A 26,863-nucleotide genomic window follows, 5' to 3' on the forward strand; every position below is an offset into this window, starting at 1 on the left:
AGCAAACACACAAATTAATAAGCTACCTGTTTCCTAGCCATGCCTATTACAAGAACATGACAAACTATACTTCCTCTGCTGATCTAATTCCAATTACACTGACCTTGTGGTAGCTGAGCTGCATTTTAAGCTGGTTTGAGTTTCCACCAAAACATGAGTTCCATACATTCTCCAGTTTCAGCAAAATAGTGTATGACATTCCTCAAAACACTTTAGAGAAGCTACAGGAATTTTAGAAATTAAAATTGTAGAGAGTCCATCAGGCTAGACAGAAGTCAAAAAGGCACAGCTCTTATCTTGGCCTTTACCTAAATCTGTAACTAAGCTACCACAAGAGGTACCTTCTCTGTGCCTTGGTTTCTCCCTCTGTATCTGACCATAAAACTGTTATGGGGTAAGTAAGAAGACACCCTAAAAAATGTTTTTGAAAAGAGGCCAATGTTATATAAATATAATATTACTATTATTTCAAAGGCCCATAATGTTTACATAGACGATTATTTGTGCTGTTGCTCTACCAGTACAGCGAATGTGGTTTTAATCATGTTCAGACTTATTTATACTGACATTATCAATTAAAACATCTGGTAAGTATACACAAAACTAGATTACTATTTACAGAAGTAGATTATCAAAATATTTCTGGGGCTTAAAATGTGAAATACTAAACAGAAAAAAATGATCAGAAATACCTCATTAACAGAGCTTTACTTAATATATCAAGTGTTTCATTAGTAATGGTTTTTTAGCAGGTACCCTAAAATTGCCAGAAAGCATCAGTATGCTCAAAAACTTTCATTTAGGGAGAGGAGCAAAGATGGTAGGATGAGTAGGGCAGAGGAAATCTCCTCCCAAAACCATATATATTTTTGAAAATACAACAAATACAACTATTCTTAAAAGAGAGGACAGAAGATATAGTAAAACGGTCAGGCTACATCTACATCTGTGAGAACTCAGGGCCTCATGAAGGGGATAAGATACAAGCCGCGGCCTGGCAGGACCCAAGTGTACCCCCGACCCCAGCACCCTAGCAGATGGAGACGAGTTGGAACGGGGAGGGAGTGAGAATCCAGGACTGCTGAATACCTAGTCCTAGTCATCCACACCGGGAGCACAGGCACACAGTGCACAGTGTGCTGGATATTAAGGAAACGGAACAGTAAAACCTGTGAGCGGGTCCCCGCAGCCAGCGACCCTGGGACAAAAGGAAAGCGGGTGCTCTTTGAAAGTCTTAAAGGGACAGGGACCCCACAGCTGGATGGAACAGTCCTGGCACACTCAGCCCAGCAGCTGGGAATCCCAGGAAATTTCAGGCGCCCTAACCTCCTGGGTGGCAGCGCAACTCTGAAGCCCCTCACAGCGATAAACAGCCTCCAGTATATTCCCCCTCCCATGCAGCCCCACTACAGCAGGGGAGTAGCCTGAGAGAAGCGGCGCCCACAGCAGCCACCCAGACCCTCCTTTGCAGCCACCCAGGCCAGGCTCAAAGGACCCACCAGCACGTGGAAGCCCAGCACAGAGGAAGCCGGGACAGGGTGCCAAGGGTGACCATTCTCTCAGGAGAGCACACCTGCTGCTCCTGCCTCTCCCCGCAGTGCACTGGGCTGCTCTGACAGCTGCCCCGCCCACGGCAGCTAAGGAAATAAAACCGGAAGCTGCTCCCAGTGTGTGGATAACTGGCACAGGCAGCTGAGAAGGGCAAGGTGCAAGAAGGGACATTGTTCCCCCAGCTGACACATGCGCCAACTACCTACGACTACCTCTGTCACCATGAAAAGGCAGAAGAAGAATTTGATCCAGTCCAGAATTACCGAGACAAACCCTGAGAGAGAGCCTGGGAGATAGATTTAACCAATATTCCTGAAAAAGAACTCAAAATAAAGGTCAAAATCATGATGATGGATGTGCAGAGAAATATGCAAGAGGTAAAGGATCAAGGTAAGAGGGAGAATACAGAAATAAAACAATCTCCGGAAGGATTTAAGAGCAGACTGGATGAGGTGCAAGAGGTCATTAATGGAATAGAGATCAGAGAACAGGAACACAGAGAAGCTGAAGCAGAGACAGATAAAAGGATCTCTAGGAATGAAAGAATATTAAGAAAACTGTGTGACCAATACAAAAGGAACAATATCCGCATTAAAGGGGTACCAGAAGAAGAGAGAGAAAAAGGGATAGAAAGTGTCCTTGAAAATATAATTGCTGAAAACTTCCCCAAACTGGGGGAGGAAATAATCGATCAGACCACGGAAGTACACAGAACTCCCAACACAAGGGACCCAAGGAGGTCAACACCAAGACACATAATAATTAAAATGACAAAGATCAAAGACAAGGACAAAGACAAGGCAGCCAGAGAGAGAAAAAAGGTCACCTACAAAGGAAAACCCATCAGGCTATCATCAGACCTCTCAACAAAAACCTTACAGGCCAGAAGAGAATGGGATGATATATTTAATGCAATGAAACAGAAGGGCCTTGAACCAAGAATACTGTATCCAGCACGATTATCATTTAAATTTGAAAAGGGGAATAAACAATTCCCAGACAAGCAAAAGTTGAGGGAATTTGCCTCCCGCAAACCACCTCTATACGATATTTTAAAGGGACTGCTCTAGATGGAAGCACTCCTAAGGCTAAATAGAGGTCACCACAGAAAATAAAATCACAGCAAAGAAAGCAGAACAATCAAATAATAAATAAAGGCAAAAAATAAAATCAACTACTCACAAAAGCAGTCAAAAGAAACACAGAAGAGTACAGTATGAAACACTTAACATATAAAAAATGGAGGAGGAGGAATAAGGAGGGAGAGAAATAAAGAATCATCAGACTGTGTTTATAATAGCATAATAAGTGAGTTAAGTTAGACAGTTAGATACTAAAGAAGCTACCCTTGAACCTTTGGTAACCACGAATCTAAAGCCTGCAATGGCAGTAAGTATATATCTTTCAATAATCACTCTAAATGTAAATGGACTGAATGCACCAATCAAAAGACACAGAGTAATAGAATGGATAAAAAAGCAAGACACAACTATACATTGCTTACAAGAGGCCACCTCAAAAACAAAGACATACACAGATTAAAAGTCAAGGGAGGAAAAAAGATATTTCAAGCAAACAATAGGAAGGAAAAAGCAGATGTTGCAGTACTTGTATCGACAATATAGACTTTAAAACAAAGTAACAAGAGACAAAGAAGGACATTACATAATGATAAAGGGGTCAATCGAACAAGAGGATATAACCATTACAAATATATATGCACCCAATACAGGAGCACCAACATATGTGAAACAAATACTAACAGATTTAAAGGAGGTAACAGAATTGCAATGCATTCATTTTTAGGAGACTTCAACACACCACTCACTCCAAAGGACAGATCCACGAGAGAAAATATGTAAGGATACAGAGGCACTGAACAACACAGTAGAAAAGATGAACCTAATAGACATCTACAGAACTCTACACCCAAAAGCAGCAGGATACACATTCTTCTCAAGTGCACATGGAACATTTTCCAGAATACACCACATACTAGGTCACAAAAAGAGCCTCAGTAAATTCAAAAAAGATTGAAATTCTACCAACCAACTTCTCAGACCACAAAGGTATAAAACTAGAAATTAATTGTACAAAGAAAACAAAAAGGCTCACAAACACATGGAGGCATAACAACATGCTCTAAATAATCAATGGATCAATGACTAAATTAAAAGAGATCAAGCAGTATATGGAGACAAATGACAACAACAGCACAAAGCACTAACTTCTGTGGGACACAGCGAAGGCAGTTCTAAGAGGAAAGTATATAGCAATCCAGTATATAAAAATCCTCTATATTTAAAGAAGGAAGAACAATCCCAAATGAATAGTCAAAAGTCACAATTATTGAAATGAGAAAAAGAAGAAAAATGAGGCCCAAAGTCAGCAGTAGGAGGGACAGAATAAAGATCAGAGAAGAAATTAATAAAATTGAGAAGAATAAAACAATAGAAAAAAAATCAATGAAACCAAGAGCTGGTTCGTTGAGAAAATAAACAAAATAGATAAGCCCCTACCCAGATTAATTAAGAGAAAAAGAGAATCAACACACATCAACAGAATCAGAAACGAGAAAGGAAAAATCATGATGGACCCCACATAAATACAAAGAATCATTAGAGAATACTATGAGAATCTATATGCTAACAAGCTGGAAAACCTAGAAGAAATGGACAACTTCCTAAAAAAATACAACTTTCCAAGACTGACCAAGGAAGAAACAGAAAATCTGAACAGACCAATTACCAGCAACGGAATTGAAGCTGTAATCAAAAAATTACCCAAGAGCAAAACTTCTGGGCCAGATGGATTTACCATGGAGTTTTATCAGACATAGAGAGAAGACATAATACCCATTCTCCTTAAAGTTTTCCAAAAAATAGCAGAGGAGGAAATACTTCCTAACTCATTTTATGAAGCCAGCATCATTCTAATACCAAACCAGGCAAAGACACCACAAAAAAAGAAAATTATAGACCAATATCCCTCATGAACATAGATGCAAAAATAGTCAACAAAATATTAGCAAACTGAATTCAAAAATACATCAAGAGGATCATACACCATGACCAAGTGGGATTCATCGCAGGGTACAACAAGGATGGTACAACATTCGAAAATCCATCAACATAACATCATCCACCACATAAACAAAAAGAAGGACAAAAACCACATTATCATCTCCATAGATCCCCCCGAAAAAGCATTCAACAAAATTCAACATCCATTCATGATAAAAACTCTCAACAAAATGGGTATAGAGGGCAAGTACCTCAACATAATAAAGGTCATATATGATAAACCCACAGCCAACATCACACTGAACAGCAAGAAGCTGAAAGCTTTTCCTTTAAGATCAGGAACAAGACAGGGATGCCCACTCTCCACACTGTTATTCAACATAGTACTGGAGATCCTAGCCCCGGCAATCAGACAAAACAATGAAATACAAAGCATCCAGATTGGTAAAGAAGAAGTCAAAACTGTCACTATTTACAGATGACATGATATTGTACATAAAAACCCCCAAAGACTCCACTCCAAAACTATTAGAACTAATATCAGATTTCAGCAAAGTTGCAGGACACAAAATTAATACACAGAAACCTGTTGCTTTCCTATACACAAATGATGAACTAGCATAAAGAGAAATCAGGAAAACAATTCCATTCACAATTGCATCAAAAAGAATAAAATACCTAGGAATAAACCTAACCAAGGAAGTGAAAGACCTATACCCTGAAAACTTTAAAAGATACTCTTAAGAGAAATTAAAGAGGACACTAACAAATGGAAACTCATCCCATGCTTTTGGCTAGGAAGAATTAATATTGTCAAAATGGCCATCCTGACTAAAGCAATCTACAAATTCAATGCAATCCCTATCAAAATACCAACAGCATTCTTCAACGAACTGGAACAAACAGTTCTAAAATTCATATGAAACTGCCAAATACCCCAAAGAGCCAAAGCAATCCTGAGAAGGAAGCATAAAGTGGGGGGGATCCAACTTCAAGCTCTACTACAAAGCCACAGTAATCAACGCAGTTTGATACTGGCACAAGAACAGACCCATAGACCACTGGAACAGGATAGAGAGTCCAGATATTAACCCAAACATATATGGTCAATTAATATAAGATAAAGGAGCCATGGACATATGGGGAAATGACAGTCTCTTCAACAGATGGTGCTGGCAAAACTGGACAGCTACATGTAAGAGAATGAAACTGAATCATTGTCTAACATCTTACACAAAAGTAAGCTCAAAATGGATCAAAGACCTGAATGTAAGTCATGAAACCATAAAACTCTTAAGAAAAAACATAGGCAAAAATCTCTTAGAGACATAAACATGAGCAACTTCTTCATGAACATATCTCCCCAGGCAAGGGAAACAAAAGCAAAAATGAACAAATGGGACTATATCAAGCTGAAAACCTTCTGTACAGCAAAGGACACTACCAATAGAACAAAAAGGTATCCTACAGTATGGGAGAATATATTCATAAATGACAGATCCGATAAAGGGTTGACATCCAAAATATATAAAGAGCTCACACACCTCAACAAACAAAAAGCAAATAACCCAATAAAAAAATGGGCAGATGTGCTGAACAGACAGTTCTCCAAAGAAGAAATTCAGATGGCCAACAGACACATGAAAAGATGCTCCACATCGGTAGTCATCCGAGAAATGCAAATTAAAACCACAATAAGATATCACCTCACACCAGTAAGGATAGCCACCATCCAAAAAACAAACAACAACAAATGTTGGTGAGGTTGTGGAGAAAAGGGAAACCCTCCTACACTGCTGGTGGGAATGTAAACTAGTTCAACCATTGTGGAAAGCTGTATGGAGGTTCCTCAAAAAGCTCAAAATAGAAATACCATTTGACCCAGGAATTCCACTTCTAGAAATTTACCTTAAGAATGCAGCAGCCCAGTTTGAAAAATACATATGCACACCTATGTTTATCACAGCACTATATACAATAGCCAAGAGATGGAAGCAACCTAAGTGTCCATCAGCAGATGAATAGATAAAGAAGAGGTGGCACATATACACAATGGAATATTATTCAGCCATAAGAAGAAAACAAATCCTACTATTTGCAACAACATGGATGGAGCTAGAGGGTACTATGCTCAGTGAATAAGTCAGGTGGAGAAAGACAAGTACCAAATGATTTCACCCATATGTGGAGTATAAGAACAAAGAAAAAAGTGAAGGAACAAAACAGCAGCAGACTCACAGAACCCAAGAATGGACTAACAGTTACCAAAGGGAAAGGGACTGTGGAGGATGGGTGGGAAGGGAGGGATAAGGGAGGGATGGAAAGTAAGGGGGCATTATGATTAGCATGTATAATGTGGAGGGGGGCACGGGGAGGGCTGTGTAACACAGAGAAGAGAAGTAGTGATTCTACAGCATCTTACTATGATGATGGACAGTGACTGTAACGGAGTTTGTGGGGGGGTGCTTGGTGATGGGGGGAGTCTAGTAAACATAATGTTCCTCATCTAATTGTAGATTAATGATACCAAAAGAAAAAAGAAAAAAAACACTTTTATTTAGGAAGTGCAAATTATAAATTACTAGCAAGTCACATGCCACAAAAAAAATTATAAGCAACCTAAAATGTTAATGTATTAACTTAATTCTTTACAGAAGAGGTCATGAAATTATTGTTCTACTAATGCAGTATACTGGACAGAAAAGGAACTTAGAAATAAAATGAAATGTGTGAGCTGCATTTGGTCTCCTAAGTATTAGTGCTCCCAAAACGGACAGTAGAGAGAGAAGCTGGATAAAAGGGAACAAGATCAAATTCTGGACAGCTTAGTAACTTTCCTGAAAGGAAACTTCATCCTTATTTAAGACACTATAATATAGAGAATTTTCATAAATGTATAGAAATTCATTTGGCATGTGATAGAATATTAATCATCCACATTCCTGAATTGCAATTGCCACTGCTATCCTCTCTGCCAGAGCAGCAGCTGAAATGCAGATACCACATTTTAAGGACTTTCAGACAACTTGATAATAAATCAGTCAAACTTTTGAGAAACTAATTTTGTTTGTTATTGCACAGTTATTGAAAAATTAGCATGGTGCTCTTAATTAGATTTTTTCAAGGCTGAGACACATAATCCCAGCCTTAGTCTTAAATACTGTGGTATCCTCAGCATAAGACTAAGACTCAAGTCTATGGCATTAGATATCTTAATAGAAATGATAATATAAATCTACACCAAATAGCTATTGTGATGACTAACTTCAAATAAAATCAGCTGCTTTAAAAAATAATGGTTGTTCTACAAATCAATATTACCTGTAATTAAAACAATAATGATAAAATAACTAGCTCTCAAAATTTAGGATAACGAACTGAATCAAGGAATTTTAAGTGTTATTTCTAAAACTATGTTCTTACACACCTCTTTGAAACAGTATTTCACTTACCTTTAAGACAAGTTAGAATTATAATTACTATATATGATGTTACTGAAAATTTTATACAGAATGAAAAACCAATTTAGGTAGATTAATTTGCTAAGTATAGATCAATTATTTTAAAAAGTTTAAGTAAGCACATACATGTTAATAAATGTGTGCAAAATTTAATGACTGAATAGAAACAGAACACCTATTATTCATTTACAAGTACAAAATCTTATGGAGAAAAATGCTATCATATTTTTCTGTAACACCAATGATACATTCAATACTTAAAAAAAGTAGAGTTGACAGAGCAGCAAAGACAAACTGTTCAGTTATGCCAAAAGGCTATCATTACTCTAGGTGAAGAAAATACATCTTCAGTGTATTTAGGATACCAACTAGCAGTCTCATTTCACAGAAGAAATACTTCCAGAGGCATAATCACAATTGAATACTTCACTAAAACACTGTATGATGGGGGAGGAAGAATGGTATTAAGAGCTAAAAAAAAAAAAAATTGAATCATTTTTTAGCTCACAGGCCCTGGGAATCTGCTAATTTCCCAGATGAGGAAACAGTTCTTCAAGAAACAAGGCAACTTGCTTAAAAATCACAATTAACAGCATAAACGGGACTAGAATTCAGGTCTTATGAATTCTTGTATATTGTCCTTTCCTCTATAAAAACTGTTAAGGAGATGATGTCTCACATAAAAGCAAAGAAAAAAGGATTAAACTCAACAGTTTTTATAAAGGCTGTCAGAGCAGTGCAGTGTTAGCTGTACGCTGTGGATGAAGCCCTTGAGGGTTAATGTGGGATGATCCAAGGAGGGAGTATCAGGAGCAGACTAAAATAGTGATAGCTAACACATACACAGTAATAATTACTAGTTGTTCAGCATTATCTGGTGGACCATTTTATATACTAATTTATTTATTCTACTTTTGAAGTAGATATTATTGTTCTCATTTGAAAATGAGGGAAGAAGGGACAATGACATTAATAACTGGTAAGGTCAGGAGACTAGAAGAGATTCCAAGAGAAAAATAGGAAAATGTTTATTTATGTACCTATTTAATATTGATGTGTCAAAGTCTACATATTTAAAAATTCAAGACCATAAATAATTTTAAAGGCAAGATATTCTAGATGCTTTCTATTTATTGTTCCTTTTTCTTATCATATTCCTGTTCTGAGAATGAATGGTTTTCAAAACAATTTCCAGTTATTTTAAAGGCATTTTTATAAAGGCCTGTGATGTATCTCAGAAAAAAGTTCATTGCAAAGATCCATGAAATAACAAGGAGTGAAACAATTTTAGTAAATCTCAAAACAGAAGAATTAGCATTACAACTTAAATAAGGTTTGAGGATCACATGCTTCCTACATGTAAAAGAATAAACCCTCTGGTCTGTTAAGACAAGAAATGAATATTTCAGATGAAAAGTTAAATTCAGCTTCCTGTACTAGGAACACAATTCATCTGTCTTAGGAGTACACTCCAAATTTACAAACTCAGCTTACATTAATTCTACTATAAGGAACGGATAGATGGATGGATGGATGGATGGATGGATGGATGGATGGATGGATGGATGGATGGATGGACGGACCAACTGTTATTTTCTAACCTACAGAATATAATGATGATATGGTTCTCCCAAATTTTTAGAAGCTGTGTTTGTAACTTACCATCTTTTTCCTTTTATCCTGTTCTGTGGGTGGTTCTTCATCTTCTGTTACTTTTGGTTCTTCAAGATGAGTCATCAACATACAGCTACAGTTAAAAAAAAGTTTAAAAAAAATATAACAACACTAAATACAAACCTTCAAAATCGCTGGAACATTAATTCTTCTATGTACCAAAATGTGAGAAATAACTAGATAAATCAGATTTATAATTTTTAAAACTTTTTTTAATTATGAAAAGATATCTCGCTTTAAAAAGGGCCACACCAAAAAATGTTGGAGCATTTTACTTGAGCATAGTAGTAAATTACAAGAAACTTATTTATAGGCAGCATTTTTTTTCTATTGAACTATCATCAATGGTGAATATTTACTACAAAGCTCAGTTTTGTCTTTATAGCTGACAAAAGACTATAAGGGCAATAATAGTGAATGCGAGGAAGATGAATATTTAGTGTCCATGTTTGCATATGTTGGTGACAAATGAACACTTTCAACCTTTAGGTACTTCAGATACTCACTGACATTGACACAAATGTAAACATGATCCTAATGCTTATGCAGTGCCCAAATACAAGGTGATCATCTAGACAAATGTTAAATTGCTTATGCTATTCACATAATGATCTTGAGATGGGAACTAGTGTTATGCCCATTCTACAGATGCAGAAATTGAGAAGTGAAATGACTGCCCTAGATCACACAGCCAGTTAAGTGGTGGAGCCAGTATTCAAGCTCTAGACATCTCACTAGTAGCAGTGTTCTTAATCATTGGAAGAGACAACTGAGAAAACAGTAATGTCAACATAACTACATTCATTAGTTGCTTAGATACACATGGTCATTTTTATGGGCAACTTTTGACCCATATATCACCTGACAGAGTAAGGTATACCCTAAAGGGTAGATATATCTCTAGAAAGATATAAATATCTTTATAACCAATGATACTTTTCAACTTGAAATTAATACTTCTTTTACCATGTATCTTCATATGTCTATTGATTATTATACATGTTTCATAACAACAGTAATAATTTAAACAACAGCATCATCAAAACACTATTATATAACTATCTACTTTCTGCTCCAAATGACTTGCTATGAGGAACTTGTCCCTGATGGCACTTGTACCTGCAGGACAGTTATAAATCATTTTATTTTGATTATGTGCACCACTGCTCTTCACCTTTAGTAGAGAAAATAGAATAGTTTCCTATTCAGTCAACACCGGTTTCAGGGATATATGAATATTGTTTAGTGAATCAAGTTGATGGAATAAACTTACTGTTTCTTAATTTAGAACAGCACAATTCAGTAATTTATTAGAGTCATAGGTTCCTAACCAATAAACTGGCAAAAAACACTTGCCTTCTCTTATGTTTTGTAGCAAGTACAGGGGAAGGACAATTCCTGACTCAGCTGTTGAAATGACTTTTAATTCAGGGTGAAGGACAGGTACTGATGCCAGAAATGTGATTAGGCTCGCACTTGAAGGAGACATGAGTGTCCTTTTTCCCTATTTGCCACTCAAAAAAACAATTTTTGAAACAACTGCTTCTGACCCAGTCAATGCACACTGGTGAGATCAAACAGTAAGAACCTTAAACTGGAAATCAGAAACCCTGAGAAACAGCAAGAGCTCAATTCCACACTCACTGCATGGTTTTAACTTCTTCTTGTACTTGAAATGCTTTCATCCACCTGATATAATATGGTGTAGCACAGTTATTTGGCCAAGGGACTCTGGCACAAAATAAGAAAATTATGACATTATTATCTCAACCCAGAAGCTATTTAATACAGAGAAATGTCTAGACAAAGGCTAGATTCCGGTTTGTATTTTACAACTGAATAATAAGATGGGGTTCCCTCCACTAGCTATGTTATGCCTACTGCAGATCTGAATTCTAAATGTAATGAATCTGGCTCTCTATAGAAGTATGCTGTATACTGCTTCAAATTCTTTTACTGCCTTCCAAATTCTTTTAACTTACTTCTATATAGTAAAAGTTTTCTGTTCTCCTTTCTGTAAGTTAAAAGATTTATCACATTAATAAAGGAGTATATTCTGGATATAAATATACATGTACACATATATATTTTTCCAGTGACCAAAAATTATCCAGAGGGCAAAATATTTCTGCTTTGCAACTCAGCAGATTGCATTCACTTGGATCTCTGAAAGATGAAAAATGAAGGGAATAAAATTGAATTGAAAAACCCAAAGCTGAAATTCTGTCCTATAGGAAAACCTCCAAGTAAAAGTCAAATCTTATTCTGTTAACAAATATTAAAGATAGGCAATCATATTCTGCATAAAAAGGAAGGTGAGAATGAACAGATTTCTAATAAGCTAAAATGTGTGGGTTATGAATGTAATAATAGTAATAGTAATAAAACAGTAATAACAACAGTTTAAAATAGGGACAACTAACAACCTACATGTGAGCACAAGCAGCCACCCCTCACATCCTACACTCCCACTGAAGAGCCCCAGCCAGTCGAGCCTGCTAAATCAGAATCTTTCCCAACAAGAAACCTGAACCAGCCAAACACAACCTACAGAGTCAACATGCAACATGAAACCTTTAGAATGACTCCTGTTTTAAAAGGTACTTTCTGTAACACCTTTCATTAGTCTAAACAAACACACTTCTGACATAATAATAAACGTAGAACTGACAACATTACTCAGGTGGTCTCTGTAGCAGGCACTTTGGTTGCCTATTACTCATCCTCCTTCCTAACAGAATCCAGAGTGTCTAGTTAATCCTCCTCTTTCATGAACTGCATGCTTCAGAAACAGCTGATGCCAGCCCCAGGCCAGTGGCTCACATAAGCAGTCCTAGCAACCCTATTTCCCTGATCATGACTGCTTCTAACAGGAGCTGGTTTAGGAAATTCTAGCCAATTAGACATGAAGGTTTCAGTCTGATGAAATGACTTCTAGGAAAGGTTTCCTTAGATGTTAAAAAAGTCCTAAGATGACTTGTCTGGTGCATGGTTAGCCTAGCACTACTCTGTGACAATGAGGGAAAGAAGGCTGCAAATAAAGTGACTGTGCTGAGGGGATGGAGCAGAAAGAGCCCTGCCTGGGTCTCGGAAGATGTGAGGTTGCAAACAGCTAATGCTGGAGTCACTTACCTATGGTTTTTTGGTTTTTTGGGATAACTCTTTATTGTTAAACTAGTTGACGAAGGGTTTCTCTTACTTGCAGCTGAAAATACTTGTATAGTACCTTGTGTAAATACCTTAACAAAAATTCATTTCTTGGCTCAAGCCAAGAAACAGTTTCCCTTTCCTGATTAACCCACTTCCTTCTACTTGAAATAGGATCTAGGTAATTCCTAGTGTTTCTCTTTTTGCCTGGTAGTTAATAAGCTCAGACCTAAGTTTTACATCCAGATGTCACAGGTTTCCCCAATCAAGGTTTCTTATTTAAATTCCTTCAGTGCTGTGTTGATAATTTTCAGTCATAAAGAGCTAGTGCTTTTCTTTGACACTGCATCAAATCATCTCATGGACACTAGACTGAATATAAGCAACTAACTAAATGTTGTACATTAGCAGTACAAAAAAGATTCCATGAAAGAACAGAGAAGAATGCAATGATTTTTTCCTCAGAGTCTGGAAAGGAACTCTTAGAGTAAGGTAACGTCAAGCAGGGCAGGCTGAGGGCATGACATGCCAGGAAGGCATGTTAGGAGTCAAGCTATGTACATAAAAGGGAATGGCTTATTTGGTCAATGATGAGGGACTTAGGGAGGCAGGAAAAAAGGTCAGTAATGTAAATTGAGGGTAAGCATAGAATAGTGCCCATTTCTTTATTCTGTAAGAAACTGGGCTTTAAGAAGTGGGATAGAATGGATCAGAAGGGGGCAATTGGAGAAAGTGGGGTCCCCAAGGAGGTCAGTGGGACCTACATACATGAGCATAATATACAGGTAATAATGTCAGAATCAGGGACCAAGGTTTCTTCTGGTATTCTCTATTCCAATCTGAAGAGCCATCTAGTGGGTCAATGTATCAGGTGAAGGAGAAAAAAACCCATAGAAAAGCCAAAATTTTACTTTTGTTTTAAACGAAGTTATTTCTTTTACTGTTATGTTTTACACTCTCTGGCTATAAAAACCACAATTTATGAGTCTTTTTCTAATAAATCTTAGTGCCTCAAAGCTTCCTAAAATGCTGGCTAAATTCTTTACTTCCCACACTTTGTGGCAGGGGGTTGTCAATCTCATTCCCCAATGTGTACATACAAAATATTAAGGAAAAATGGGAAACCATTCTAATCAAAGACAAGCAGAGGCAAACTTCATGTCAAATTAATATATTTTCCTTGTTTAATGAAATAAAACCCCTAACTAAAATACAAACATAAATAAATCCATACAAAAGAATGAAACTAGATCACCATCTTAGACCATATGCAAAAATTAACTCAAAACGGATTAAATACTTGAATGTAAGCCCTACCTGAAACCATAACACTCCTAGAAGAAAACAGACACAGTACACACAGTAAATTCCCTGATATTGGTCTACACAATGAATTTTTGGATCTGACTCTAAAAGTAAAGGCAACAAAAGCAAAAATAAACAAGTGGGACTACATTAAACTAAAAAGTTCTGCACATCAAAGGAAATCATCCACTAAATAAAGAGGTAACTACTGAATGGGAGAAAATTTCTGCAAATAAATTATCTGATTAAAGTATCTGATAAGGTGTTAATAATAGAAAAATATAAAGGACTCAAAAACAAAAAAAAACAAACAATCCTATTAAAACACGGGCAGAAGATGTGAATCGACATTTTTTCCAAAGAAAACATACAGATAGCTAACAGGTACACAAAAAGATGCTCAACATCACTAATCAGCAGGATTTCCACTTAGTACACAAAATAGTCCAAAATCCTTTGCGATTTCACCAAATTATTAGCTGACTCCAATCCACTACATATTTTTAGTAGTTGTTCTCAGTTTCCCCAGAGTCCTTCCTCTCCTGTGGCTGGTAGTGCTCCACTGATCTCAATTCCCCTGCTAGGTTGTGAGCTCTTTTGGGACAAAGCCTCAGTTGCTTCCTCAGGCAGCACAATGCCTGGCATAAACAAGTCTGTTATTAAGTCTCTTAACAAAGATGACTTGTCAACAAGGCTGTCTTATTGTGGTTAATTGTGTCACCTTAGATGGTCCATACATTTGGTTAAATACTATTCTGGATGTTTCTGTGAGGTTGCTGGTGGATGAGATTAACATCTGAACCCCCACAATGAATAAAGAAGATTGCCCTCCCCATTGTGAGTGGGCCTCAATTAGTTGAATGCCCGAATAGAGTAAGAAATCTAAGTAAAGGTGAATTCACTCTCTCTGCTTGACTGTCTTCCAGCTGGAACACTGGTCTTCTCCCACCTTCTGACTCACCTTGAACTTACACCACCAGCTCTCCTACTTTTCAGGCCTCTCTGGATTTGGACTGGAATTACACGATTAGCTTTCCTAGGTCTCAAGCTTGCCTCCCGTAGATCTTGGGACTTTTCAGCCTCCATAATCACATTAGCCAATTCTTTACAATAAATCATGTGTACATACGTATATATATATGTCCTACTGGCTCTGTTTCTTTAAAAAACCCTGACTAATACACTACTTGCGTAAGTGATAAAAACAGGGTTTTCTTCCTTTGTCTTAATTCATTCTATACTGAGAATACAACAGGAATTCAACAAAACTGCAAAGATCAACTTTGAATAAACTGCTTCAACAAACCAGAAGGGGAAGTTAGAGGCTGTCTGCTACATAAGTATTTTATGTTTATGATGTGGACTTTTCTGAAAGTCTATCATATTCTATAGTCTCACTAATTTATAGAACTCTATGTAAATCATAGAATTACAGAATAGGAAGATGTGTGAGACATCTAGGCTAACCCCTCTCAGAAACTGGGACTCAGAAAAAGGTAAATTGTTTCTCCACCTTGCCAAACACTACGCTAGGGCAAAAAGCAATTACCAAACAATTTTGGAAAAGAAAACAGTGGTCGTATGTTCCAGTACCCATGCACCCTAACCCTCAAGTCAGGGCCTTTCTAGTCTAGATCTCTATAATGGTCTCCTAGTCAGTTTGTTTTCCTTACATTTCCAACATTTTCTTCTTCCAAAACAAACTTTCTTCATAGCTAAGGTTGGCATATTAAGCTAGGAAGACCATGGTTCTAAGTCTTGATCTTCTACTAACTTGCTGTGTCACTGCACTTTTCTAAGCCCTTTGTACCCTGGTCTTTAAAATAATGTTTAAAATAATAAAACTACCTAACAACTTTATGACTTTTGTCCCTTCCAGTTAAACCATGCTATAATTACGTTCTACTTCCTACATCCTAATTCTTATCCCTCTCTGAAGACTGTAACACAGTTATAGTCCCTGTTAAAGCACAATCTGGAATTCAACTATTTTGTGTGCTTTGTTTCAAAACATATATAACTTCCATGACTCATTACTAGTGTTTTTGTTGAGCTATTAGACATATATCAGCTATTATGTCTAATACAACTAAATCATATACTCCAAAAAAGACAAGGAACCTAAGACTATATCTAAATATTTCACAAATAGTTGTAAAATTGTCACATATTATGTACAAAAATCACAATATTTACAGTCATGTGCCACAAAACCCATGTTAACTTTTTAAAAATTGCCTGCATGCATGAATGGCTTCTTATTTTTGGTTTGTAATCACCAGAGTTTGAGGTTTCTACTTCATCTGAACTCCTATGTTCTCGATAGCTAAGTTACATGCCAAACTCATTTTCCCTACATATGTTTAATAAAGTTCAACAACATATATATATCTGCTTTCCATATTTTCCAACAAAATATGAGTTGAATGGCAATCTTTCCCATTTGCTATAATGGTTTTATAAAGAAGCAAAGAAAACAGGCTCAACATATTATTGAGAAGTCAAACAATCTGCAATCTCATGAAGCCTTGCTTATATGAAGCATGCCCTTTATTAATAGTAATAAAAGGAAAGGTGTGGCAATTCCACTAACTACAAAGAGACACAATGATTAAAAAAAGAAAATTTCAAGTTAATATTTAAAGTAATTTGAGATTATCAGCATTTCTAATAAGATTTTAACTACTCTCCTCAAGAATGTAATTTTAACTATTCTCTTTTGGAATTTGTTGAGTACCACATGACCCTCCAATATTTTAAAGGTGCCAGTGATGCTTCAACCAGGCAAATACAAACACAGGATGATTATCCAACCTCTTTCCCCACTACTTGGCTGCAGGACAAGGGAACTTTGTTTAAAGATAAAAAGAACATACTGAAAACATCTTTAAGAAGGAATTTCTTTTTAACTGTACTAAACAGCTATATCTTTTTTTTTATTAAAGTATCATTGATATACAATCTCATGTTGGGTTCAAATAAACAACACAGTGATTCAACAGTTGCCCATATTATTAAGTCCTCACCCCCTCTAGTGGGGTTACTATCTATCAACACAGTAAGATGTTACAGAATCATTAACTGTATTCTCCATGCTGTAATACCAAACCTGGGACTAACTTACATTGTGATTTTGAATTACTCTGTCCCTTTATCCCCCTCACCCTCTGCTGCCTACTGGGACAATCCCCAACCCCTTGGTAATCACTAGGTCCTTCTCAGTGTCTGTGGGTAAAATTGTAACATGTCAAGAATATCTCATCTGGCTTTAGCATGTCTGCTTATCAATAAACATTCAGTGGTGGAAAGAAGTATGGCTTTAGTGCATTTGCATCTTTCCTCAAGGGTGGAGAGTTCATCTCCGTATCAATGGCTAATTACCTGGGCAATGGAGGGCTTATCTGTACCTGAGAGGTGAGGAGGAAGGCCGGTTTTTGGCTTCTGCTGGAGCAGGAAGGAGAGAAACGGTCCCAGACTGCAGCTTGTGAGCAATAAACGGATCTTAAACTTTATCTCTCCCTTTGACTGATTTTGGTTTTTAGAGGTATTCTGCCCCAGGATTTCCTCTCCCGAGACTTATACCTGGCGCACTTGGCAGGGTTCCTCTGAACGTGAAATCTGTTATAACGGGTGAGCCCTTTGGGAGGGCCACCCCTAGAAATGATGGGGAGAAGTGGTGCTCGCGCCGAAGGACATGTGCCTACGCTCGTGTGGTTTTGGAGGTACCATCACCGCTGCTGGCCACACCGACCCCAGTCCATGGCCCGAGCGTAATGTTACTGCTTCTACCACTGCTGCTGTTTCTGCTGCTGGCTGAAGCCTGGTCACAACTACAGGAAGGAGCAGAGGTCGGTACATCTTAATAGAGAAGCAACTGGCTGCTGTGTACCATGCCTTGCTGGCTACAGAGCTCATCGCCGGGAAAGTTCTGACCAAGGTAATAACCACCTATCCCATCGGGGGGTGGGTGAGAGACTGGAACCAAAGGCCATGGAGTGGTGTGGCACAGACATCTACTGTATATTATGTGACTGGCAATTTGCCTTTGGCATCCCAGGGAATAATGAAGCAGACACATTGGCCCAGGTGTGCTGGCTAAAAGGAAAGCCTGCCTCTGATGTGGCCCAATGGCTATATCAGCATTTGGTGCACGCAGGGCAAAGGACAATGTGGGCTGTAGCCAGTCGGTGGGGCTTGCCACTGACCTTTGAAGAAGTCAGCCAAGCCCAGAAGGAGTACCCTGCACATTGTGCACATCAGCAAACCACGAAGAGGGGCACAGAGAATCTCTTTGCAGCCTACGGCCAGTCACCAGTGATTGAGAATGATCAAGGTACCCACTTTACTGGACATGTGTTGCAAGGATGGAAGCAGCAATTAGGAGTAAAATAGACATGGCCTGGACATTTCAACACATGGATCGGCGATGGCTGGCTCTTCTGGCACCTTGGGGAAAAGGCCTGGAAACTGGCTTCCTGTTATTCCTGGAATAACAGCAAAGTGGCCCCCCACAATCACGGTTACTTGCCTTGTGTCCTGGATGCACCCCCTTGCTGCAGTTGCCAAGTGATGGCTGGAATTGACGAGCTTTGGACTTAAACCTGCCTGGGACTTTGAACCTAGCTGAATCCTCTGACTTGAGAATTACCATGATTGTGTTGCTATTGACAAGAAAAAAATGCTTAAAGAGAGGCTTGACTTTGTCTAATGTTTGGTAAAAGTTTTATGAGCAATCTAGTATAGTTGTTAGGAATGAATAAACAAGTGTAGAAACATTTTGTGCGTAGTGAGAGATTGTGCTGTAAAGTACATTTGTAATCTTTATAGGCTGAATCCTCTGGCTTGAGGATTATCAAGATTTTATTGCTGTTGCTATAGTATGTTATTAGATAGGTTGGAAGAAGGGGAATGAGTAAATTGTAAGGCAAGATTTCTGGAGGAGTGGCCTGTGGGTAAAATTGTAACATTTCCAGAATATCTCGCCTGGCTTTAGCGCATCTGCTTATCATTAGGCATTAAGTGGTGGAAATAAGTGTGGCTTTAGTGCATTTGCATCATTCTTCAGGGATGGAGAGAAGTTCATCTCCATATCAATGGCTAATTACCTGGGCAATGGAGGGCTTATCTGTACTTGAGAGGTGAGAGGCAGGGACAGTTTTTGGCTTCTGCTGGAGCAGGAAGGAGAGAAACAGTCCCAGACTGCAGCTTGTGAGCAATAAATGGATCTTAAACTTTATCTCTCCCTTTGACTGATTTTGGTTTTTAGAGGTATTTTGCCCCAGGATTTCCTCTCCCCTGACTTACAGTGTCTTATAAGTCTACTACTATTTTGTTCCTTCTGTTTTGCTTTGTTTAAAAAAGGAATTTATACGCTAACATACATTTGGATTTATTTTATTTTTTTACAAACCTAATGTCAAATCATAAAATGATTAGACCAAAGAAGCCCAATTCAGAATTTAACTACAACGTGAGGCTGACCTCAAGATCAAAGAGTCAATACTATACGCAAACAAACAAACAAAATTTATAGAAGATAAAATTAAAAAGTTGCCACACAGTGCTTAGATGCAAAATATAATTCATTAACCCTAAGTCCAAGTACAATTAATTAAATGACCGACTTACTCCTTGTAAGTTCCTGTTTCAGGATCTTCTGTCATGACATCATGTAGGCCCTCCACTGAGATGTTTATAATCCCACAGAATTTATCTTGGATAACACTAGGGTAAAAGAGCAAAACAGGTCAAACTAGAGCATTTCAGCAGGTAATTCTCTTGTTGCCATTGTTGCTGTTTTTCTAATAACCCTCTTGGACATGAAATGTTAGTTCTAAAATACAGAAGAAACTTCCAAAATATATTCTTAAAGGATAAATTTTATCTTTGCATATAACATTAAAACTTTCTCTTTCACGAGATTATTAGTGTGTTTAAACACTGAAAGGTACATTAGATAGCAGATATAATATTCTTTATTATAAGAGTCCTATGTTAATTTTATAACTAAAAAGATAAAGATACAAAAATGTTACAAATTTTAAATCTCTACTCTTCTAAAGATACTGTCATGAAAAAGAAAAGACAAGCCAGAAACTGAGGAAGGAGACATATATCTTTCGAAGACCATTATCTCTTGATAAAGAACTTGGATTCAGAGACTAAAAAGGACTGAAAACTCAGTAAGACAAGTAACTTAAAATGGGTAAAAATTTGGACAAGATGCTTAATACCATTGCTCATGAGAGAAATGCAAATTAACAACATAATGCGATTGTAATTAAAAGTAAAATTAAGAAGACTGACAATATCCCATACTGGCAAGAATGAGAAACAATAGGACTTCTCATACATTGTTGGTAAGAATAAAAAATGGTACATCCATACTGGAAAACATATTGGCAGTTTTTATAAAGTAGAATACACTCCACACAATTAAGCAATCCTGTTCCTTGGTATTCACCCAAGACCAAAACAAGTACCCTTGGATCTGTATGTGAGTATTTATGGTAGCTTCATTCATAATACTCCAAAACTGCAAATGACCAAAATACCTATTAACTAGCGATAAGATAAACTGTGGGACATTTATTCAATGAAAGGGAATGAACCAGACACATGCAACTAGGATTGATCTTAAAACAGCAGGCTTAGAGGAATAGAACACATTAAATGGGCTACTTTTGTGTGACTCCATTTGTGTGCCTTTCTAGAAAGGCAGAATTATTTGGTAAGCGGTTACAGGTTACTTGATTAAGCAAAGGGAAACAATGGAACATTCGGGGGTGATGTAGATGTTCTATTTCTTGAGTGTGGTAGTGGTTACACACTGTGTACATTTGCCAAAACTTTATGCTTAAAAGAAGTTTTACAGTATGTAAACTATACCTTAATAAACCTCACTTTAAAAACATGGAGGTATATAACTATCTACTGGCACAATGCATTACGCTACTTGAATTTAAAACTAACTGAATAAATGATAACTTGTCTCCAGGGAACTTACAATGTCATTTCTACAAAGGACACACTCTGTTTCTCATACTGTGCTAATATGCATACTAATTTTTTAGATGTTCAGTAGGGTAAGTAGTTCCCAGGTCTGCACACTTTGGTCATGTCACGTTCCCACCTCTGTAAAGTCAAAACCTTTTGTCTGTATATTCAAATGTGATCAGATTTTAGAGAACTAAATCACAAGATGGACAAAAGAATAACTAGTCAATATCATTCTGATGCATGTTAATCTGCATATAACACCCTATTTCAGGAGAACATATTTTTTATGTCATTATGTTTCCTTAATATTTGAACTAAAAAAGTCTCTAAGGAAAGAAACACAAATAGTCTATTTGGCTCAGTGAAAAATACCCTAGAAACAAGAATGGGAAAACCAAGATGTTGTACTAATAGTTCAGGCACTCCCTGTGCTAGCCATGCTAGCTGACTGAAATTCATTCATTTTTCTAGATGTTGGTCTCCTTGTCTGTAAAATAAAGTTTGTACTCTGGAACGGCAGATACATGGGTGAATATAGCCCTATCTAGCCAGTATACTTACTGCAGAGTAATTCACCACTAATTATCACAGCATGCTAAGGCAGGCAGGACCTGAGATTCCTTTTTAACATAGCAGCATTCTAGACAGCTATCAACTGATTTGAATTAGCTGAAAAAGACAAAAAATAAAACCCCTACACTTCAAAGGCTCTTTACCAGGCCTTTATGCCAATATTATTTAGGGACAACCACACTGCCTCCAATTAACAACCCACTCCGTGTAGGAAAACCTGAAATTTCAAAAGAAATCATTGGAATTTCTCAGTACTGTGCATTTTCTCAAGACTGATTATGAATTTTCCTAACTGATATCTGGCAACCTGATTGTGACCATGTTTTACTACATGGATGAATGTTAGTTACAAGGAAGTACAGAAGAGAGATGAAAATGCCATAATTGGACAACCAGCTCATTTGATTATTGGTTTTACTTCAAATTATCACAATGGTCAATGTTGGTGCTACTAGCACAGGCACATGTCTCTGAAAAGAAGGTAAAAAGTTATACTTGTGTCATAACTGGAAAAAATGAACAATATGCCAAATAAATGATACAGTTCTAGAGCATCAGCCTCCATTCAGGAATGCACACTCATTAGACTGAGCCTCCCAGGCTGAGAGAGATTTTGATAATCAAACTGCAGCATGGATAGGATAAACTTTTGACTGCACAAATCTTGCCAAAAGCAGCAAGTTCATCCCTTTCTCATAAATGATGAGATCGTTTCAATGACACTTCTGGAAGCAGAATAAACATTTGAAAAGTTCTGAGAAAAATCTAATGAGCTCAGGAACCCAAGATACATAGAAAGTCAAAAGATAAAATTAGTGAATGATTGACAAAAAGAAGTGTTTTTAAAAATTACAATGAAGAGTGCATAATGATATTCACAGGGGCAGACTGGACCCATGACAGAGGCTATAGGTCCAACATCTGCTCAGCCTGTGTCTGATGTTTAGGAAGAGAGACTTCTGACTGGCCCATGCTTATTCAGATCTGGAGAAGTCAGTCATGTGATCAGTGGAGGTCAACAACCTCCCCCATCTCTGCCCGGCCACCAGCTGCATTTCTAGCTTCACCAATGGAAAGGCTTGGACAGAGGACTATCTAGGAGAGACAAAATAAGGGAGGGGAGGCAACCTCAGTCAGTTGGTCAGTCATTTTTTCATTGGATCATGATCCATGCTGCACAGAAAAAAGGGCTCAAGAGGCAGAAATCTACTTGGGTGAGGCAGAGGGGGAGATATTCCAGCAAACATAGAAAACTATGCTTACCCTAGAGTACCTACTCAGTGTCAGAGGAGTGAGGCACAGACTTCAAGTTAAGAAAAGGGGAAAATGACTATGGCTCAGAATAGAAAATTATGCAACCTGCCTTTGAAGGGGAAGAAGCGACTCATGAAAAGGACTGAAGAAAAAAAAAAGTGAAGAGAGATTATCCATGCCACATTCTGAGATCAGTTAAAGAAGTTATATAATAATTACCTTAAAAGTATTCAAGTTCGAGGGATTCAAGATGGTGGCGTGAGAGGTGAGACAGAGAACTCCTCCCCAAACTACAAATAGTATGAAAATATAGTTAATACAACTAACCCTAGGGCAGCAACAGGAAAGAAGGCTGCACCAGACTGCATACAGACCTCAGGAACAGAGCAGATCTCTAGAAACAGGGTAACGTACCAAAGCCTTGATCCGGTGGGACCCAAGTCCTTCCCCCACCCCAGCTCACCGACAAGAGGAGGAGAACGGAGTGGGAAGCGGGTGGAAGCCTGGGACTGCTGAACACCTAGCTCTGGAGATCTGCTTTTCCAGCAGAAACTTGCACTGTGTGGTGTTCTGGAGGTTGTGGAGCTGGGATGGGCAGAGTGCTTGAGAGACTGAGACTCTGGCCATTTGTGGAGGATAGAGATCCACACGCGGTCGCTCTGGGACAAAGGAAAGGCAGGCAGTCTGAGAAGCTTCCTAGCAGCGAGAGTCCTGCTGAAGGGGTGGGGTTTGCATGGAGCTTGCTGTGCGGGATAAGGCAGAGGTAGACAAGGTTGTCTGGGCATGCTCTGCCCAGCAGGTTGGGAGCTTCATGAGCCCAATATTCCTGGCTGGCTGCACAGCTCCATGGCCCCCGCTGTAATACACAGCATTCAGAGCCTTCCTCCTGACCTGATGGCACTGGCTCGCAAACTGGCAGTCACTGCGCTGGCATCAGGCCAGCCAGAGGGAGGCCCCGCCTAAAACACCTAGAGACACAAAGTACAGAGGCTTACACCTGTGTGCTCGGCCCACTGGCTCTGATACTGCAGACAGGCACGGCAGACAGGAATCAGGAAACAGATCTTTCCTCCCCGCAGGCACAGCTCCACTTCCCTATGACCCCTCAACCTCACACTAGGGGCTGAGCAGCTCCAGAAACTGGAGCTTCTGGGCACTAGAGGGCACCACATAAAAATATGAAACAAGAAAAGAAGCTGGTTCAGACTAAAATCTCACATACCCCAGAAAAAGGGCCAAATGAAACGGAATTCACTAATCTTCCTGAAAGAGAGTTCAAAATAAAAATCATAAACATGCTTAGGGAGGTACAGAAAAATATTCAAGAACTCAGGAACGAATTTAAGATGGGAGATTCAATCATTAAGAAATTCCGTATCTGAAATGAAACACACAATGGAGAGATTTAAGTCCAGATTAGATGTAGTAGAAGAGACAGTAAATGGAACAGAAATTAAAGAGGAATACAAAGAAGCTGAGGCACAAAGAGAAAAAAGGATCTCTAAGAATGAAAGAATATTGAGAGAACTGGGTGACCAATCCAAATGGAACAATATCCACATTATAGGGGTACCAGAAGAAGAAGAGAAAGAAAAAGGGATAGAAAGTATCACTGAGAAGGTAATTGCTGAAAACTTCCCCAATCTGAGGAAGGAGATAAGTCTCTCAGGCCATAGAGGTGCACAGATCTGCCAATACAAGGGACCCAAGGAAGGCAACATCAATACATATAATAATTTAAATGGCAAAGGTCAAAGATAAAGACAAACTTTTAAAAGCACCCAGAGAGAGAAATAAGATCACATACAAAGGAAAACCAATCAGGCTATCATCAGATTTCTCAACAGAAACCTTACAGGCCAGAAGGGAGAGGCATGACATATTTAATGCAATGAAGCAGAAGGGCCTTGAAGCAAGAATACTCTACACAGCAAGGTTACCATTTAAATCTGAAGGAGGGATTAAACAATTTTCAGATAAGCAAAAGCTGAGAGAATTTACCTCTCACAAACCACCTCTACAGTGCATTTTGGAGGGACAACTATAGATGGAAGTATTCAAAAGGCTAAACAGATGTCACCAGGGGAAATAAAACCACAGCAAAGTAGAACAATTGATTACTAAGCAGATACAAAATCAAATCTACTACACCCAAAGTCAATCAAGGGAAAGACCAAGAGTACAGAATATGATACCTAACATATAAAGAATGGAGGAGGAAGAAAAAAAAAGAACTTTAAGGTTGTGTTTGCAATAGCATGCAAAGTGAGTTAAATTAGACTGTTAGATAGCAAGGGAATTACTCTTGAACCTTTGGTAATCACGAATCTAAAGCCTGCAATGGCAATAAGTACATACCTATTGATAATAACCCTAAAGGCAAACGGTCTGAATGTACCAATCAAAAGACACAGAGTCACTGAATGGATAAAAAAACAAGATCCATGTATATGCTGCCTAGAAGAGACTTACTTCAAACCCAAAAAGACATACACAGACTGAAAGTAAAGGGATGGAAAAAGATATTCCATGCAAGGATAAAAAAACAAGACCCATGTATATGCTGCCTAGAAGAGACTTACTTCAAACCCAAAAAGACATACACACACTGAAAGCAAAGGGATGGAAAAAGATATTCCATGCAATGAGTAGGAAGACAAAAGCAGGAGTTGCAGTACTTGCATCAGACAAATTAGACTTCAAAACAAAGAAAGTAACAAGGGTCAAAGAAGGACATTAAATAATGATGAAGGGGTCAGTCCAACAAGAGGATATAACTATTATAAATATCAATGTACCCAACACAGGATCACCTACATATGTGAAATAAATACTAACAGAATTAAAGGGGGAAATAGAATGTTATGCATTGATTCTAGGACATTTCAACACACCACTCACTCCAAAGGACAGATGAACCAGACAGAAAATAAGTAAACAGACAGAGGCACTGAACAACATATTAGAACAGATGGACCTAACAGACATCTACAGAACACTGCATCCAAAAGCAAAAGAATACACATTCTTCTCTTCTAAGTGCACATGGAACATTTTCAAGAATAGATCATATACTAGTCCATAAAAAGAGCCTCAGTAAATTCAAAAGGATTCAAATTGTACCAACCAGCCTCTCAGATCACAAACGTATGAAACTAGATATAAATTACACAAAGAAAATGAAAAAGCCCGCAAACACATGGAGGTTTAATAACATGCTCCTAATAATAAAAGGGTCAATGACCAAATAAAAACAGAGATCAAACAAAATATGGAGACAAATGAGAACAATAATTCAACACCGCAAAATCTGTGCAGTGAAGACCATGTAGAGGGAAGTATATTGCAATACGGGCCTACCTCAGGAAAGAAGAATGATCCCAAATGAACAGTCTGAACTCACAATTAATGAAACTAGAACAGGAAGAAGAAATGAGGCCCAAAGTCAGTAGAAGGACAGACATAATAAAGATGAGAGCAGAAATAAATAAAATTGAGAAGAATAAAACAATAGAATGAATCAATGAAAGCAGAACCTGGTTCTTTGAGAAAATAAACAAAATAGATAAACCCCTAGTCAAACTTATCAAGAGAAAAAGAGAGTCTACCCACATAAACAGAATCTAAAAATGAGAAAGGAAAATCACTACAGACACCACAGAGAGAATATTATGAAAAATTATATGCTAACAAACTGGATAACCTAGAAGAAATGGACAACTTCCTAGAAAAATACAACCATTCAAGGCAGACCAAGGAAGAAACAGAAAATTTGAATAGACCAATTACCAGCATAGAAATTGAATTGGTAATCAAAAAACCACCTAAGAACAAAATCCCTGGACCAGATCGTTTCATAGCTGAATTTTATCAAAC

At 37.9% G+C, this 26,863-nt stretch overlaps 1 protein-coding gene across 3 annotated transcripts in view; it reads right to left on the reverse strand.

The window, feature by feature from the left end:
* The window catches only part of IPO11 (importin 11), a 289,809-nt gene that overhangs the window by 76,187 nt on the left and 186,759 nt on the right, over positions 1–26,863 (reverse strand). For all 3 annotated transcript variants that reach the window (XM_073235815.1, XM_073235800.1, XM_073235804.1), the window contains exons 28-29: positions 19,790–19,885; positions 9,698–9,782 (exon numbers count right to left, since the gene is read on the reverse strand). In XM_073235815.1, the coding sequence (XP_073091916.1) occupies positions 9,698–9,782; positions 19,790–19,885 (181 nt within the window). The remainder of the gene's footprint in view (positions 1–9,697; positions 9,783–19,789; positions 19,886–26,863) is intronic.

This window comes from Manis javanica, chromosome 1 (assembly GCF_040802235.1).
Source record: "Manis javanica isolate MJ-LG chromosome 1, MJ_LKY, whole genome shotgun sequence".
NCBI lineage: Eukaryota > Metazoa > Chordata > Mammalia > Pholidota > Manidae > Manis > Manis javanica.